We start from the raw sequence: 18,093 nt of genomic DNA, 5'->3' as shown, positions 1-18,093 counted from the left end.
GGGATCGTGGAGGCCTGGAGGCACCATATGGTCTCTGTGTCGCTCATAGACCTCTCTGTTCTCCTCTCTCGCCGCCTTCATCCTTTCTTTTTCCTCACTGTCTTCTCTTCTTCCACTACGCCTCTTTGATCTCGCATCGCTCTTCCTCCTCCTCTCCGCCCCCCCCCCACTGTTTCCATCTTTTTTCTCGCTTCGTCTGTCTCACTTCCTCTGTCACTCACATTTTATATTCTCCTCCCTCTACTTTGCACACTTTTTAAGCTTTTATTGCCTTTTTCTGGCGATGTTCTCTGTCACTTTTAAGCTCCTTTAAACCCGTCATCTTTTTTCTTTTCGGTATGTGATTTTCAGATACCACTTTATATAATTCACCCTTTCTAAAGGCTTTGTTTAGTTATTAATATATTATTTACAAATGCTTTATAGGTCAGTTTTCTTTGATCCTTTTTTTACTCATATACTCATATATCTTTACATCTCTCTTAGTTGTTTGCAACTGATAAAGCTTATAAAACCCTTTATACAATGCAAATCATAGTTTTGTTTTTGTAAATCAGTATTTTTATTCCATCTTTCTGTCTTTGGTATTTAGAATTTGCCTTGATGAAGAAAATTTGAGTTAAAATGAGAATGCTTCCTGAGAACACTGGCATTTTCCTGATAATAAAAACATTACCAAACCCAACCAAAAGCACTTGACTAATACATGTGTTTTTAGGGACAAAGCATTTATTGATTGAGCACAAAAAAACACTTTCAGCCTCAGTGTTTTCAAATTGGCTTTGAACCCTTGAAAACAACCATAAAGCCTCTGCCACAACCTTTCTGAAATGTCACATCACTTTCTGTTTCATGTAGGTTACAGCATTTCATCATAGCTGAAAATATGGCTAACATTTACTGACACTGAAGAATACTAACACTTCATGAAAGACTCAGTTTTTTCTCGTTGATCGGTTTTCTGTCACTCAGCTTGTGCTTTAGTCCTGCTGATGAAAGCACCTTTGATTTTTACAACACTTCAAAAGTTTGCACTGATAGATATTGGATGAAAACACACATCTTTTTTGTCCTCTCTGTCAGATTCCATTTCTAAATGAACTTCATCAGCATTGGATGAAAACAAGTCCTTGATGAGATGAACTCTGTACTGTAGTAGTCTGACATATTCATTAGTTCTGATTTGATGGAGCTGCCCCTTTCTACTCCTATTGTACACATATTCCATTGACTCAATATGTGTCTGTGTGTGTATGACAGTGTGTGAAGATCTTGAACAGTGATAAATCCTTTACAAGAAAAATATAGAAAAACAGCAAAAAAGCAAAGAAGAAGGGCAGAGAAAACACCTGTTATGAAAGTGCCTGGCAATATTGATAATGACGATTTTGTGTCAGCAAAGAATATTGAATTGAACTGAGACAGAGACTGCTTTGGCACTGTTGTGTTAGTCTCATGCCAAGATTGTAATTGCATGGAAGAGACACTGAGACTGAAGGCGAACATTTTTGATGACTGACGGAGAATACTCTTGATTCATATTCCTAAAAGGCTTTAGCAATACTGTTAATGCAATATTTATGACGCTAAAGCTTAATGAAATACCCTGAGAGAGGCAACTGAGACAGATAATGCAGTTATATTGAACTGAATGAATGACGAAAAGGTAGAGGACAGGTGAGGAGACAAAAGGAAGAGGTGTGAGCTGGTGGGAGAGAAATGGAGGAAGGCTGAGCGGCCCAGAGGGAGGTATATCTATCGACTTAGAGGTGCTGTGTGGGTGTGTGGAGGTTCTGACAGATAGTGTTGCCCTGTTATTTAGTGTCCCCGGTGTTGCACAGCAGTTTGTGGGGGCGTTTTTTGCCAGACACCTCTGGAACAATAATACCTCTCTCAAACAGGAAGACAAAGATTCATGATTTTATGGCCTCTATTTTTGTGTAAAGCCATTTATTTTCTTGCAGAAATCACAGCATGTGTTCATGTGTTCACGCCTGTGTCGTATTAGATGCGAAACAAAAGGAAGAAGGATGCAGAGGGGAGCTTTCATGTTCGCCTATTAGCTGGAGATGTGTCTGGAATCTCACAGAGAGCAGGATCCATCCACTCCACTGTCTGAGCCCCAGCACACACATGCACACACACACACACACACACACACACACACACACACACACACACACACACACTCACACGTACACAGCTGTCGTATCTGTTGCTATGCCACCCGACTTCTGATGGATTTTTGTTTTGACTGAGTATACTCGTGCACTCTCTGAAGTAAAGGTGCTAACCAGAACCATACAAGATTCTTTGGCTAGTGTTCATAGGAAAATCTCTTTTGGTTCCTGGTAGAACCTTTTACAGAGGTTCCACTTGGAACCCTTTCCTAGAGCCCACTGAGGGGGTTTGACTGAGAACCCTCTTATATTCCAAGAGTTTTATCTAGAACCCACTCAGGGGTTCTACTGTGAACCCTTATACACCATGAGTTTTATTTAGACCCCATTCAGGGGGTTCTCCTGATATCCCTGTTATATTATGGTACAAAGAACCGTTGACAGGAACTCTTTCTTTCAAAACAGGTTGTTTGGATGAAAACAGTTCTTGATGGGATCCTTAGTCTTACAAAAATACCTTGACGAACTTCTCTTCAAAAAAGGACGACTGGTTCTGAGTATAACCTCAGCCCTTCAGGAAGAATCATTTTGGAACCCATATTTCTAAGAGTGTGGTACAAGATGAGGAAAGAGAGAAAGATTATGAGGTAAGAGAGGCAGGGAAACAGGAAAGTGGACAGAATATGAAAGGAAGAGGGATGAAGTGACAGGTGAAAGGGGGGAGAAAGAGGAAGAGAAGAATGTGTTGGGGAATGAAGAAAAAGGAAGGACAGCAGAAGGGAAAGAGAAGGAAATACAAATAGAGGGGACAGGAGAATAAATGAAAGGCAGACAAACATCCTGCAGCTCTCTCCCCCATCATTCCCTCCCCACGCTTTTGTTTCTACAGACCGCTGGCTGTATTAATACATACAGTAATGTGGCATTTCACTGGAGGACTTGGCACGTGGCCGCTGCATGCTCAGTGCCCTCATCCTTTGTGTATGTGTGTGTGTGTGTGTGTCTGGGCTAACATTAGCAGCTGTCAAAACAGACAGTGTTCGTCCTTTCATGTGTAGTTAGGAGTACAATAGATGGCAATAAGATAGAGCAGAGTTGAGTGGGAGCAGAGCACTACTTTCTCTTCATCTTGGCAGTTTTTCTCATCTCTGCTTTTAGCTTTTTTTTTTCAACTCACCAGGTCTGGCCAGGTGGTGGGTGGTTGAGCTGGGCAGAGGCAGGCCAATGCCCCCAGGGGGGTGGGTGTGGGGGGGCATGATACAGAGCTCTGCAGCCTTCCTCTGTTGGAGGGGCGGGGCTATGGAGGCGTCAAGCCGCCATGCCTGCAGCCTCCACTACGGCGGTGACTGCAAAAAGCGACACCAAAACACCTGAGGAGAGACAGACAAAAAATATGAGTAAGATACAGACAGACACACACACACACACAGATAGACAGATAGATAGATAGAAACCTAAAGAACGTAAATACTCTTCACTGACTGTCATAAATGACTAAGAAGAGCTACAAATCCCCACATCTAAGAAGCTGGAACCAGGAAATGATTGATTTTTTTCTTGTGCTTGAAATATGACTGAAAGGATTAATCGATTATCAAAATAGTTGTCAACTAACTTTATTTCAATCAATTAATTGACTAATTATTGCAGATTTTTCCAGACATTTGTAAATCATGATGCTGAGGCATTATCACATCAATTAGTTATTGCGCAGGACTACACAAACTAATGTGCACACACACACCCACGTACACCAGCAGCAATGAAGGCTAAAGCAGCAGGATGCTGTGTGTGTGTGTGTGTGCATGCACATGTTTTTGAGACTTCCTTGCATACATTAATAGTGTATTTCCATGTCTGTGCATCAGTAACCATGTATGTTTGCACCTATGCTCCGCTGTGTGAATATGTATATGCGTGCACGTGCGCATGCACAGGCGTCACAACCTGCCCCCCGGTAATTCATAAGCATAAATAATAGATGTGTGTGTCTTTGGCAGTTTACACAATCAGTTTGCCTTTCCCACAGACAGACCCCCCACTGCTACTGTCTGGCACAGAGACTGACACACAGAGAGAATGACACAGGGTGAGATGGAGATGGAGAGGAAGGTAGAGAGAGAGGCATAAGCTGGGAAATACAGACATATGGATGGAAGAAAAACAGTACAGTGAGTGAGAACGAGGAATAAATTAGATTTAATGGTGAGAATAATGAAATGCGGCATTGTTTATGTGTATAATGCTGCCAAACTACCCTTGAGCAAAGCAGCAAGGGGCAGGAGATGCTGCTGACACTCTTTGAACTCTTTCCAGAATAATATAAAACACCTTCAGTAAACCTAAAGTGAATCCAGTGCTGGCTGAGTAAACAGCGACAAATATGTCACCTCCAGAAAACATAGAGTACTTGAAATCCTACGGTTTTTGATGGTGTCTAACCTATTCCATAAATTATATCAGCTCAGAAATCTCAGCCAATCAACAGATCTTTTAAATAAGAGAAATCAACTGTACACGACTATTCATTCATTCAGTCAGACCATTGTACTGCTGAAATCTTTTAATACCATTCGCTGAATAAATAAATATAACACAGCCACAGTAAACCTGCAGAATCCAGGGCCAGCTGAGTAAACAGTGACAAATATGTCACCTCGAGAGAACATCGAGTACCTGCATTCCTAAGGTTTTAGGGGATGATGGTGTCTAACTGAAGTTATATCAGCTTGGAAATCTCTGAGGTTATTCATATGTTCATATGGTCCACCCCAGCAATTCAACAGACCTTAAAGTATTCACATGAGTTAGGGTTGTATTTTAACTTTTTTGCACGTAGCCGGTGCTGCAGAAGTTGATCATTTCATAGCACATGCCACAAAATTGTAGCGTAAGTATAAAACATCTGTTACCATCTTTAAAAACCACCACAAGTAGTGCAGTTTATCACATGCATATGAATATGAATGGAAAAGGACAGTAATGTTGCATACAGGGCAACAAGTATTGTGTTAATTTGTCCATAATTGTAAATTGTAAGGACATAACACGTCTTACTATGCAAAACATCCTGTATTGTTGAACTGCAAGTTTTAAAAGACTACAGCCCACAAAGCTGCAGAAAACCTCTTTGCCTAATCGTGTTTCTTTAGAAACTTAATTTAATGAGTTCATTGTACAGTACAGTCATTCAATCCATAATTTCAGGTCAAAAGACTTCAAGTTAGAAGAACTAATGTTCAAGTTCTGATCTGTTCTGAAATTAAATAGTTTTATTGGCTTGAGTGAATACAATGTGTATATTTGCATTTATTTGATTCTGCACAATTCCTGTCTGATTTTTTAACAGTTAATCAACAGAAAATTAATCGACAGCTATTCTGATGATCGATTAATGATTTCAGTCAGTTTTCAAACAAAAATGTTAAACACTTGCTGGCTCCAGCTTCTGATTTTCTTTGTTATTTATGAGTAAATGAAGAGTCTTTGGGTTTTGGGATGCTGGTTGGACAAAAGAAGCAATTTGAAAACATCGCTTTGGGCTTTTTGAGAAAGCATTTTTCACATTTTTTGACACTTAAAACACATTTTTCATTAATTAATGTATTGGCAGATTTATCAATGATGAAAATAATTGTGAGATAGATGGACTTATGGACGGACATGTAGACTTAAAACCACTTCTCTCTCGTCTAAAAACAAAGTATACCAAAATGACCCACTCCAATTACAGCAGTGTAATGAAACATATCCCACATACTCAAAAAAAGATGAGTCTCCTTGTCACTGTTGAGTCATCACAGTGAAAATAGGTTTTTACAAGTGGTAAATTACCATGGGAGAAGGCTCTTTGGAACCTCAATACCACATATGACTGATGCACGCTGTTGACTCGCACCCCCTGGGCCAATCAGTATAATTTTGAAAATGCTGGAGTGCTGCTGTGAGATGCGTCTTTTCCCAAAGTATCATCAAAACCCAATCAGCCGCGTGTGAAATATCGCACTAATCAGATTAGGCTGCTGTTGTTCAATGGTTAACTATTTGTGGGTAAAACTCACAAACACAAGGCTCATTTACATGGTTCATTGTGCCATGAAGTTGAATGAGGTAAATGTGCATTTGTGCATGTGTTTGCACTCATTTGTGCAGTTATTATGTAAATTTGCACCTGTAGCATCTTAAATAGGAATATTAAGCAATAATGATGCAGAGTTCTAGGAGGATAAAATGGATAGGTGGAATGAAAAAAGAGGAAAACATAATAAACAGATCTGAAGATATACAGACAACTTTCTGTGCATATAGTCAGGTTACTACAGTAGGTGTCTGTAGGGACAGACCATCGATGTCTCTGCTATGCATCTGTGCAATTGTCTTACTGTATACTGTACTGTGTATGGACAGATTTCACTATAAAATCGACCATAACTCGCTTAATTCTGAAACGATTTTGAGAGTGAGAAATTGAACATGACAGTGGGACTTGCTGGAATTAAATTCAGTTACTCAGAGTGATTTAATCAGCTCTGTCCCAAAACATTTAACTTGTAATAGCCACAACTTCCAGTGGCTCATGCAAGCTGCGACCTATAATAGACAATATCAAGTGTAAATTATTCAGACTTTCATCTTTTTAGAGTGGGTTTCACGAAAAATGTAGATTTTTACTCAACAAAAATATGAGCACTACACTTTTTGTTTTTGCTCCTGTTTTTCATGAGTTCAAGAAACAAATCTAAGACTTCATCTGTGCCACTCTAAAATGTGCAGCTTCATCTGAAAAAGACATTTATTAGGTGCTGAACTATGGCTATTTCTCATAAGGCTGCAGATAGGGAGTTTTTTTTTTTCTCCCTGGGAGGGCAAAATCATGACCTTCCCTACTGTGCCAATGATTGTTTAGTACTCATCGCCTTCATTGGTTGGGTTGGTTAGGTTAGGGTTAGAGAAGATGATCTATTATTATTTTTGAGAAATTTAGGAGCCAAAATTGTGAGAAAAAAACCTTATGTTCACAGTGTTCACAGAAGAAGTCTTAGATTTTTTACTTCAATTCATGAAAAATTGGAGCAAAAACAAAGGTGTTAAATTATCTATTATATTCTTATAAAGCTGCCTTGTTGCTTGTTATTGTATTAATAATTAAATCAGCTCATTAATAAAATAAACAACACTATCTTTGTTCCCCAGACTTTGGTTAAGAGAAGAACATCTATACTCTTCATTTGTAAACTCCGAGACACATATGATAATTCCACTTACGCAGGCCGGACAGTTGCCACACATATAAATCTCAAATATTTGCTTTTCATCTTCCTTTATTCACTTTAGAGGCTGGCATATGCAATACGCTCTTTGGAGAAACTCACAAACGCTTAACTCACAATTCACCCTTGATGTTGCCTATTCATAGATCAGAGTCTGCATGTCCCAGTGGAAGATGAGGCAGATCAGAAGGTTGATGTTTTGGCACAGAGCTGATTGTGTCGCCCCCACTAACTGAATTTAATTACAACCAACAAACTATCATGTTCAATTTTTCAGGTTAATAACAAACCAAATTTCATGAAAATCAGTTCAGGATTAAGCGAGTTAAGGTCAATTTTATAGTGAAATTTAAACCTCTCAATGCACATTGTATTGTTTACTAGTGGATCTTGACCACATAGCAAATGGGCCGATGTCAAGTCACGAATCAAATTGCAGCATCTACGTTTTTGTATCCATGGGACAGCCAGTAATTGCGGTCAATTTCAAAAGTAACACTCATCAATCTGCTCAGAGTGTCACCAAGTTATTCACAACTGGTTATATATGAGTTAGTGGAAACTAGAGGAAAGGGGAAGGAAGCGGGGGAGAGGTGAAATAGGAGAGAGGGCGATGATGAGGAAAGGAGGTTTTGCAAAGAGACAGTGATGAAAGGATAAAAGGAAAATATAGGCGAGGCAGTAAATGCTAGAAGGGGAGGGGAGGTACATACACTGTAAGAGCAACAGAGGGGACATTAAAATTCTCCTCCACAACCTCCTGAGTGTTTTGGTGTGTGCATTGGTGTGTGTTAAGTGTGGGGTTGTATTTGTGCACCCTAGTGGTGCTATTTGTGTTATCATTATTGCTATTAGTACCTGCCAGACACTGAACAAAATATAAAACACTCGTCTAATCTATCAGATCTCTCCCATCTGCCTTTATATTCCCTCTCCTTCTTGTGCTTCCTCGATTCCTCTTCTCCTCAATCTTCCTATCTTTTCTCCTCCTTTATGACCTTCATCTCTCAATATTCACTATTCCCATCTCTCTCGTTCTGTCTCTACTCCTCTGTCTCCTCTTCGCTCCTTGACAAAGGTACACAGGCATGTACCGAGGATATTCGGCAGATGGATTTCCTGCATGTGATTAAAGTCACATTAGCTAGGCTCTGGTGGGAAAATTGAGTTGTTCTTTTTTAAATGAGCACATGAGCTTAATTTGAAAAATTCAGAAGCACAGATGAGAAATACATGGAAATTAAAGGGACAATTCAGATTGTTTGATGGAAGGTTGTATGAGGTACAATATACATACAGATATATGTATATGTTTGTATACATATATATATATAGGCACTGTTACTTTTCTGGCGGGAAACTACCATTATATAAGCCAAACGTCGTTCTCTCCCAATCAGCTGAGCTCCACAGGAGAAATCAATCATTTCACCTCACAGAACACGAGAGTTACTGGTCTACTGCTGCCTCAGTTGGGTAGTTGGTTTGTGTTATTGTGTGACTTTGGTGAACATGAACTGTCCTTTTAAAACAGCGAAATCACACAATAACGCAAAACTAACCAGCAGACCGAGGCAGTGGTTGACCAGCAACTCTGTCCTATGAAGTTAAATTACTGATTTCACCTATGAAATCTGGTTGATTTAGAAAGAACGATATTTGGCTTATGTAGTGATGGTTTCCTGTCAGAAAAGACTGTCTGATGGCAAAGTAAAGCAACGCAAATATTCTAAATATAGTGTACTTAAAAAGATATTTATGCTTTTTTTTAGGTGGACTGTTTTTTTAAGCAGCTAAATTACATTTTGCTGGTCCTGTATGTATCGATCAGCATCTACTGTAGCTAATACACTGACTATGGACCTGTACCTCATACAGTCAAATAATCAAAAACATTGAAAACTTTCTCTCTCAGCTTCAAATTTTATTTATATAAAATTTATTATTAATGATTTATTTGTTTTCACTGTTTTCACTGTTTTTTTTTTTTTTGCATTTCTGTACTCTTTTTACTCGTCTCATACACGTAGAACATTTAACAAAGCATTCCTCACACACTGGGATGAATGCTATTTTTCCTTTGTTGTAGATAAATTAAATATTTCTGCAGCAATTTCAAGCTGTGTGAAATCAATGTTTAATTCCAGTTTCAGCTTTGGGACTGTAAGTGTTGCCTTGGTTTGCATGTTGGACATTTGTCAAATGATTCATGGCTTTGTGTGTGTGTTTATTTTGATTTATTTTGGGGAGTAAAACAGTTTGGCTGGGAAGCGGCGTGTTATTTTACGAGCAGAAAGTAAAATCACTCAGTTGTTGTTAATGTCTGCATTGATACAAAATGCTGAACACAGCCTACTGTATATCAAATTTATGGCCAAGTGCTGATTGTTGTTTGTTAGCCTCTTATTCACATCTTGATTTCTTGCTTCTCATTGTTTTGTATGCACAAATGGGAGTGGATGAAAAGGAGAAAAGCAGAAATAATATTTAAGCCATTAGAAATGTACAAAAAAAAAACATTCATCAAAACAAATGGTGAAATGTGCCAAAAATATCTTTATGTTCACAATCATGCTGTAATTGTCCTTTAAATGATGTATTGGAGGTGTAGCAGGAGGTCACCTCTGCAGCCACATGTCACTGTTTGCCCATCAGTTCCCATCATGTTAAATGGGTGTCAGGCTATTCTCAGAAAGCTTTTTTTACCAATTTGACCTGGACACTGGGGCAGCCAAAGTCCACACATGCACCCATGTGCACATTCACCCACACACGTGTAAGTGCTCGGGTGCTAAAGTGGCCTGCATGTTGAGGAATCAAGTAACACCTCCTCTTCCCGTCCTCTAGGCTCCACTTCTGTCTCCTCTCCTCTTTCTATCCTATTTCTTGATTCTGTTTATTCCACTAACTGTTTCCTGTCCGCACTTAAGCCGGATTTATACTCTGCGGGGTGTTGCAGTGGCGCCGTGCAGAGCCCTGATGTGCATTTCCTTCAAAATGTTACCACACACCCTGAGGGCTCAGATAACAAGTCGAGACCACCAACTGTGGTGGGTCAGCTTAGGCTGCTTGTGTTTTCTCCCTCATGTTTTTGATGCCGTGAGGAAACAAGATGAAGAAAGGCTCAGTAGTTCTTATTTTTATTCATCCTGAAATTTGTGATCTAGCAAATTCATTACCAGATGAGCATCCCTGCCATCATCATTGCTGAGTCACAGAGTTCATAAAATAATGTAGATTACTGCAGGTATACTGAATGTTGATTAGGACTCAGTATCATTTTAAAAATTTATGATAGCCCATACCAATACCAGTGTCCTTAAAGTGGTACTGATACCAAGCATCAGAAATTCCTCTAATACAGCCTAAAATGCTGGATCTGTTATCAGTGAACATGCATTTCTGTGCATGATCTGAAACCACGTAATTTTATTATCCCTGAAACAGGATTCTGCTACTTCCATACAGCTGATTTTCTTTTTAACCCGAGCCAGGCTATACAACAACCGTATCACATCCATACAGGGTTAGTAACATACAACTGTGAAAACAAAAAAAGTAATATGGCCAGACTTTTTTCAGGCACTGATATTGGTTTGGTACTTGGTATCAGATGATACACAAAGTTCAGATATCAAATCAGGGGATTTTCAAGGAAAAAATCAACAGAACGTCTCTACGTCTCTAATAATCTTTCCACATTTCTGCATTTATTTTATTAGATGCCACAGCCATGTAGAATAGCCATATTTGAACATTTTGGTGGCATCTTGACACACTGAACTGCCAACATCAAATACAGCGTGCTTTACTTCACCACACAACAGACTGTATTGTAGCTGCTGCAGTAGTCGGCCAATCACACGCTGAATCAAACTGAAGAACACTTGTGGCGATTGGCTTACAGCAGTATCGTACATTTTTTTGTAGATCTGGGTACAAAAACAATTGAATGCAGATATCATTTGACTAGACAGTTTTGATGCTAGGGTTGTGTATTGGCAAAAATCTGGTGGCATCATACATATTATGATACTGGGTGATTCAGTATTTTGTGACATTTGCAATACTGCAAAATGATACTACTATTTTTCAATTCTAATAGTCCCTAACAGACTATCTTGTGTAAAGAACACACCACTGTATAAATGAAATCTGAGTTTAAGAAGTTTACTTTTTTATGCAATCAGAACAGTAACAATAAATAACAAAGTAAGAGCGTAAACAAGATACCTTCAGGTAGATAATGAATGCACAACAGCTGGAAAATGCACAAAGATGCCATTTAGGCTTGTGCCTTACTGCAACAAGCAGGCAATTTACAATAAATCCTTCCTACATCGAAGACATCTACTACTGAACAACCAAAACACTGTGACAAAGGGGCTTAAATCCTGCTGTACTTGGCACAGGAGCGTGTGTGCTTGTGTCTGCTGTGTGTGAACTTGCAAATGTGTGCAAGTCTTTGCCCAATTTGCTCACTTGAGCCCATTTTTCAGCATATTTCATCATTCTTGTGACACTTGGCTTGACTAATAGTTTTTAATCAATATGGGTGAAATTCTGTCCAATTTGCCACCAAATTGAAATCCACCTGCACACAAGAGGACGTCTATCCATGTGTGAAGGCAGGTGTGTGTGTGTGTGTGTGTGTGTGTGTGTGTGTGTGTGTGTGTGTGTGTGTGTGTGTGTGTGTGTGTGTGTGTATGAATGTTTGCGAATGTGGGTGTGCAGCCAGTGAATGAGGGACATCACAGCTGTAAACACACAGCCCAGTCATTCACCTTCAGCTCTACCCTTTACTCCCTCTTCACGCATACACACGCGCACACACCCACAGACACACACATACACACATACAGACACAACAATAGCTTTTGATACAAGTCTTGTTTCAGGGATCTAACAATGTCAGATTATTTGACAAAACATAACACATTAATCACTAGAGAGGAAAAAGAAATTATAAAGTCATAATAACTGAAAGGTTTGAGTGCATACCTGCTGTTCATGTGTTTGTGTTTCCACGTGTGTGTGTGTGTGTGTGTGTGTGTGTGTGTGTGTGTGTGTGTGTGTGTGTGTGTGTGTGTGTGTGTGTGTGTGTGTGTGTGTGACAGCGCAGGTTGCTAACAAAGGCAGAGAGAGGCAGTCAAGCTCCCCTAAATGAATTTTTAATGTCTTTCTTACATAGGAGAGAGGGAAGGGATTGGGACAACAGAACACACTTAAACACGCACACACACACACAGACATACATACACACACACACACACACACACACACACCTAAGCACATGCCGATAGCTTGACAAATGGAGCTATATATGTGATGACAGGCACATGGTGGAAAAATATGTACAGATATTTAACCACACATGCATATGGTATGCCGACACACACTGTACATAAACAGTGCGCATGTGTTCAAAAACACATTTTGTCCAAACACACACATACATGTAAGCTTGAACACAGGCAACATGTGTTACATACTGTTCACATACTGGTTTGAGAGCATAAAAGCTAAAAGAAAATTTTATGATGCAGCTTCGGTTGTGCTTTTTCTTTTCGATTAGATCCAGTATGGTATGTTTTATTGGCAAGAATGTATGTAAGACAATAATATCTAAAAAGAATGATATTATAAAGAAAATCAAAAATGTTTCAATAATAAATAAAATAAAGAAAATAGCAGAAACAAATAAGTAAATAAGGAAGTAACTGAAATAATTGAATAAGCTCTGAATAAACAAGATGAACAAAAATGATAGAGATGGTCATTTCTAGGGTTGCAACTAACTAACTACTTATTTTCATTGTCCATTAATGTGTCAGTCAGTTTCTCAATAAATCAGTAGTTGTTTGGTCCATAAAATTGTGAAAAATGTTGATCATCAGTGTTTCCCAAAGCCCTTCCTCAAATGTCTTTTCTTTTCTTTTTTTTTGAAAAATGACTCAAAACAACAAATCAAGTAGCAAAATACTTTCTTATTAATTTAACAATTGACAACTAATGGATTAATCGACTAATCATTGCAGCTCTAGTCAGTTCTGCCTTCAGAGGGAATAGGATTTATCAACTTGTCATTTAGATGTGTCATTTTAACTGTTTTCATGGATCTTTTATTATTAATGTGTTGTTTACCAAAATGTAATTCTGCAAATAGAGCTTTCTAGTCCAGTGCTACACTAGATACATTAGTTTAAAGATTTATTTGTTGTTCAAGCACATCATTAATAGCTGACACATGTGTCGGAAATGATTTGATGAGCAGTTTTGCCAGAGTTGTCAGACATGTTAAACTACAGCATGAACCACGGTGCTGGTTCCTTATAATTATTGTTTTCTGGTGAATCTACATTACATTGTATTTAGAAGACATTTAGACAATCCCCATTAATTGGTAGCTAATGTAAAGTCTAGAGGCACTAGAGCCTTGAGGACATTAGGGTGGAGTGCCTCACACCCACTGCATTATCGTATAATCACAGTGCAGCCTTTGTAACTCAGTCACTTCTGTATCACACCTTTTTAAAGCAAGGTTAGAGTGAACTGAGCAGCACACAACGCTGTGCGCATCAGACTGAGAATCAACAGGACACCAAGTAATAGAACCAAACTATCAAGGTTTCAGATAGATTAAAATTACATAAGACACTGTGAAGGTCAGAGAAACACGCAAGAAGAAGAGGTAAGACAAGACTGACAGCAGCCAGATGACACTAAATATTAATAGTGTGTATATTGACATTACATTTATAACAAATAACTGCAGCTTTCTTTGAGTTTAATCAGTCTATGGAGTTGTCTGTACAGCTGACATCAAGCCCATGAAGAAAAACTCCCATATGATAGGATATTAAGTGTACTGTAACTAGTATACCAGTAGACATCAGGTATATCATCATTAGTTTAGCACAGATCCAGCCCTCAGAAATACGGTGGTACTGTGATGTGCAGCAATGTTGGTGTGGTAGTCTACGTCAGACCTGCAGGACACATGATGCCTTAGGGGTTAGACATACTTTTTTTACTGGAGACATCTATTAAAAGATTAATGGGAGGAGAATTAGCAGAAAACTTTTTCATATTCACAATATTTAAACTTTGAAGCCTAATATACACTTTTATAGCCCATTTTTCATGCATTTAATTTAAAAAAATCTAGGACTTATTCTGAGCACACTAAAGGTTTATTTCTCTCAAATTTTGTTCCCAAAGTCTGTGTTAGTGAGCAACTCTTTGCCAAGATAATCCATCCTCCTGATATTCTTACCCTAACCCTAACCAATCACTCCTCGCACCTAAACCTAACCAACCCGATCAACGGAGGCAACAAGTACTAACCAATCAAAGGCAGAGTAGAGCAGGTCATGACTTTGCCCTCCTGGGGAAAAAGGGTATCTGTATCCCTGTGTAAAATAGCCATGTTCAATGTCTTTTTTCAAGGTAAAACTGTAAACTTTAGGCCTACTGTGATCAGTTCATGCCACACCTGTCAGGTGGATAGATTGTCTTGGCAAAGAAGTGCTCACTGACACATATTTTAACAAAGTTATGCACAAAATTTGATAGAAGTGCAGCTTTTGTGTGCACAGAATAAATCTTAGATCTTTTACTTCAACTTATGAAAAATGGGAGGAAAATCAAAAGGGTTGCATTTGTATTTTTGTTGATTATATATGGTAGGAATAGCTGCACATGGATGTTATTTTTATGGTCAGTCAGGCAGGCAGGCAGGGCTAGATAAAATCATATTTTGGCATGGACGCAGGAAGCAACTGAAACTTTTTTTAGGCTTCTTCGCTGGGTGAGCAGCTTTCCCTGGAATACATGGGCTGCCATGTTTCAGTACCTCATGCAATTTTAATACAACTCTGCTTAGTACATCTGGTGTATTTGTGTTAGCAATGCTAACCTCAGCTAGACTAGGTTTGGTACAAGCAGAGAAAGAGTTACCATATGACTTGAGTTTTTTTCTTTTAAAATCAAGTGGCTTGTGGCAGGCATAGAAAATAGCAGTGCCTTCCACGCTTCCCTAATATTATGTCATCATATAGAACAAACCATTTACTGTTTATGCCCTGCAGGGTATGTTGTTATTTTGAAATATTAGAGCCATAAATATCTTTACAGCATATTGTTTCACTTAAGATCTTGTGCACTTGTGTCACTTGGATGGTTCACTGCTGCCTGTCTCCTTCTGTGCCTCTTTTGTGCTTTGCTGTAAATAACTAAAAAATAAAAATCAAGGAATTCTTCTTGAATCATGCGCCTATACTTATGTGTGAATAATCCACTGACGCTCTCACCTTCTCCCTCTGCCCACCTCTGCAAGCTTTGCCCCAAAACCACAGCCCAAAAAAATTCCTGTGAATGTGCACATTGTGTGTGTGTTGTGTGTGTCCAGGAAACAGGTTAAGGGCTGACATTTTCAGCATCCACACAGCATGCACCTTTGGCCCCATCAAAAATGCTCGCTTGTGTGTGTGGGGAAAAAAAGGTCTGTCTCTGTCTGCAGTCTACTTTGTGTGACATCTTTAATTCCAGTCGCGAACTGACATGAGGAGCAGTTAAAATTAAGTGTGTAAGAGTGAGGAGAGGAGAACTAACACCACAAACAGACTTACCTTTTGACCAAATATCTCAGACAGCACCAGCCTTAGAGCTTTCTGCCACCAGCCATCCCCCCCCAAAAAATATCCCAAAAATTAAAAATAAAAAGAATGAAAATTTCTCCTCTTCAGTTAAAGAAATCCATACATTCAAGATCCTGCTCGAATGAAAAATGTAAGAATAATCCTTCTTTCTGTATGGAGACAATCCCCCCAGCTTTCCCTTCAAACCCACCAATGAATTGTGAAAAAGGAGGGATTGTGTGGAAAAAAATGAGGGATTGTAGAAGAGAAAAATGAGGTGAAGAGAGGCTTAGAGACACAAGAGGAGAGAAGAGAGGATAAGGTCCGTTAGAGGGTGAGAGGGATGGAGATAGTTAATCCTTTTCCTCGGATCTATTCCCTATATGAATGATACGTCCAGCACCGTCCTGCTCGCTGGCTCGTGTGTGTCTGAGAGGCGTGAGTGTGTGTGTGTATGTGTGTGTGTGTGAGAAAGAGAGACAACGGCGTTAGGCTGCTGGCGTCATGCGCTCGTCCTTCTGTGTGTGTCGCTATGTTTGTGATTCCTGCACTCAGCACGCGTCGGAGTGTGTGTGTGTGTTTATCCACACACTTGAGGGCTGTCTTTCCGGTGTGTGTGTATGTGTGTGTGCCCCCACCTCCCCCCTTCTTCTTCTTTTCCGTATGTGTGTGCAGTCGTGCATGTGGCAGGAGAATATGTGTGTGTGTGTGTGTGTCTTGTCAAATATAGTAACATTAGTGTATGCTGCCTCTGTCTGCCTGCAGCTCTCCCACTGTGACAGAGAGAGGATGAGGGAGGTGGAATACAGAGTGATAATACGAAAGAGTGAAAGAGGGAGTAGGAGTAGGGAGGAAGGGGAGAGAAATGGAGAAAAGGTTGGTCGGCAAGAGATAAAGGTAGGAGAAACAGGGAGGCAGAGGACAGGGAGATATGGTGGGAGATGGACAGGGGGAGAGATGCGAGAAAGAAAGCAGTAGCAGCGGAGGGAGGGAGGAAGCGGAGGGAGGGAGGGATCAGCTGATTTCAGTGAAGATGAGAATCTCCCTCTGCCACATGGGCTTTTCTCCTCCCTTTTCTTTTTTCCTTTTTTTTCTCTCCTCACGTCTCCCTCGCTCAGCTTTCATTTTCATTCTATTCCCTGTGGCAGCTCTCGTAACGGCTGTCTTTGTGTGTGTGTGTGTGTGTGTGTGTGTGTGTGTGTGTGTGTGTGTGTGTGTGTGTGTGTGTAGAGTATGTTTGTGCATATGGCTGTACGTGCGCACATGTTTTAGAGTGTGTTTACTTGAATTGCTCACATCATGGAGATAAAAATATGTCCACATTTGACAAGAATAAGCTGGTCCTTGCAAGGTAAAACAAACAATTTTAGAGTAAATAATGGGATTGTGGTTAAGGGGATACATTGGATTATTTGATGTGGCATTATGTGGGGTACTTATTGACAGTCAGTGTCTTATTTACAGTAGATGGCAGTTGGCATGCCCTTAATTTGGAGAAGCAGAGATGGGCACCAGCATGGAAGCAAGCAATGAACTGCTGTAGACAGGGTCAGCAGCAAAAAAGTATTTTAGCCACTTAAAAAAGATCTATCTAAAAAAAAAAATCAGTTAAAGTGTATATTGTATTTAGAATATTTTCACCACTTGTGTCAGACAGCTTTTTCCAACTGGAAAGTGCTGTTATATAAACCAATTATCACTCTCTCCAAACCAACCAGACTCCATTGGCAAAATAAGGAATTTTGCCTTTGAAAACACAGGAGTTGCTTGTCTACTAAAGCCTCAAGCTGTTTGTTTATGCTCTTGTGTGACTTCCATTTTTTTAAAGTACAGTTCTGATACACCAAAGTTACACAATTACACAGACAAAGTAACAGATCGAGGCAGTGGTACACAAGCAACTCCTGTGTTCTGCAAGGGAAAATTACCGGTTACTCCAATGGAGGTTTGGTTTGTTCAGAGAGCAATATTTGGCTTATGTAACGGTGATTTCCTGTCAGAAAAAGCTGTCTGGATATAGGTGGCAATTTTCACAACAGCCCATAATAAAATCCCAGACAATTA

General features: G+C 39.5%; 2 protein-coding genes across 4 annotated transcripts in view; one reads left to right on the top strand and one right to left on the bottom strand.

Annotated features, from left to right (window-relative positions):
- The window catches only part of lrtm2a (leucine rich repeat transmembrane protein 2a), a 46,868-nt gene extending 30,284 nt beyond the window's left edge, over positions 1 to 16,584 (bottom strand). For both annotated transcript variants that reach the window (XR_014768946.1, XM_084710507.1), the window contains exons 1-2: positions 16,021 to 16,584; positions 3,298 to 3,490 (exon numbers count right to left, since the gene is read on the bottom strand). Coding sequence is in view for 1 of the 2 variants with exons in the window: in XM_084710507.1 (XP_084566633.1) it covers positions 3,298 to 3,376 (79 nt within the window). In the remaining variant the exon portion in view is untranslated. The remainder of the gene's footprint in view (positions 1 to 3,297; positions 3,491 to 16,020) is intronic.
- cacna2d4a (calcium channel, voltage-dependent, alpha 2/delta subunit 4a) overlaps positions 1 to 18,093 on the top strand; it is a 114,925-nt gene that overhangs the window by 51,947 nt on the left and 44,885 nt on the right. The gene's annotated exons all lie outside the window — the stretch shown is intronic.

Source organism: Lutjanus erythropterus, chromosome 22 (assembly GCF_056507025.1).
Source record: "Lutjanus erythropterus isolate fLutEry1 chromosome 22, fLutEry1.hap2, whole genome shotgun sequence".
In the NCBI taxonomy this organism is placed as follows: domain Eukaryota; kingdom Metazoa; phylum Chordata; class Actinopteri; order Lutjaniformes; family Lutjanidae; genus Lutjanus; species Lutjanus erythropterus.
The sequence above is the reverse complement of the archived record's forward strand: the minus strand, read 5'-3'. Positions and strand labels throughout refer to the sequence as shown.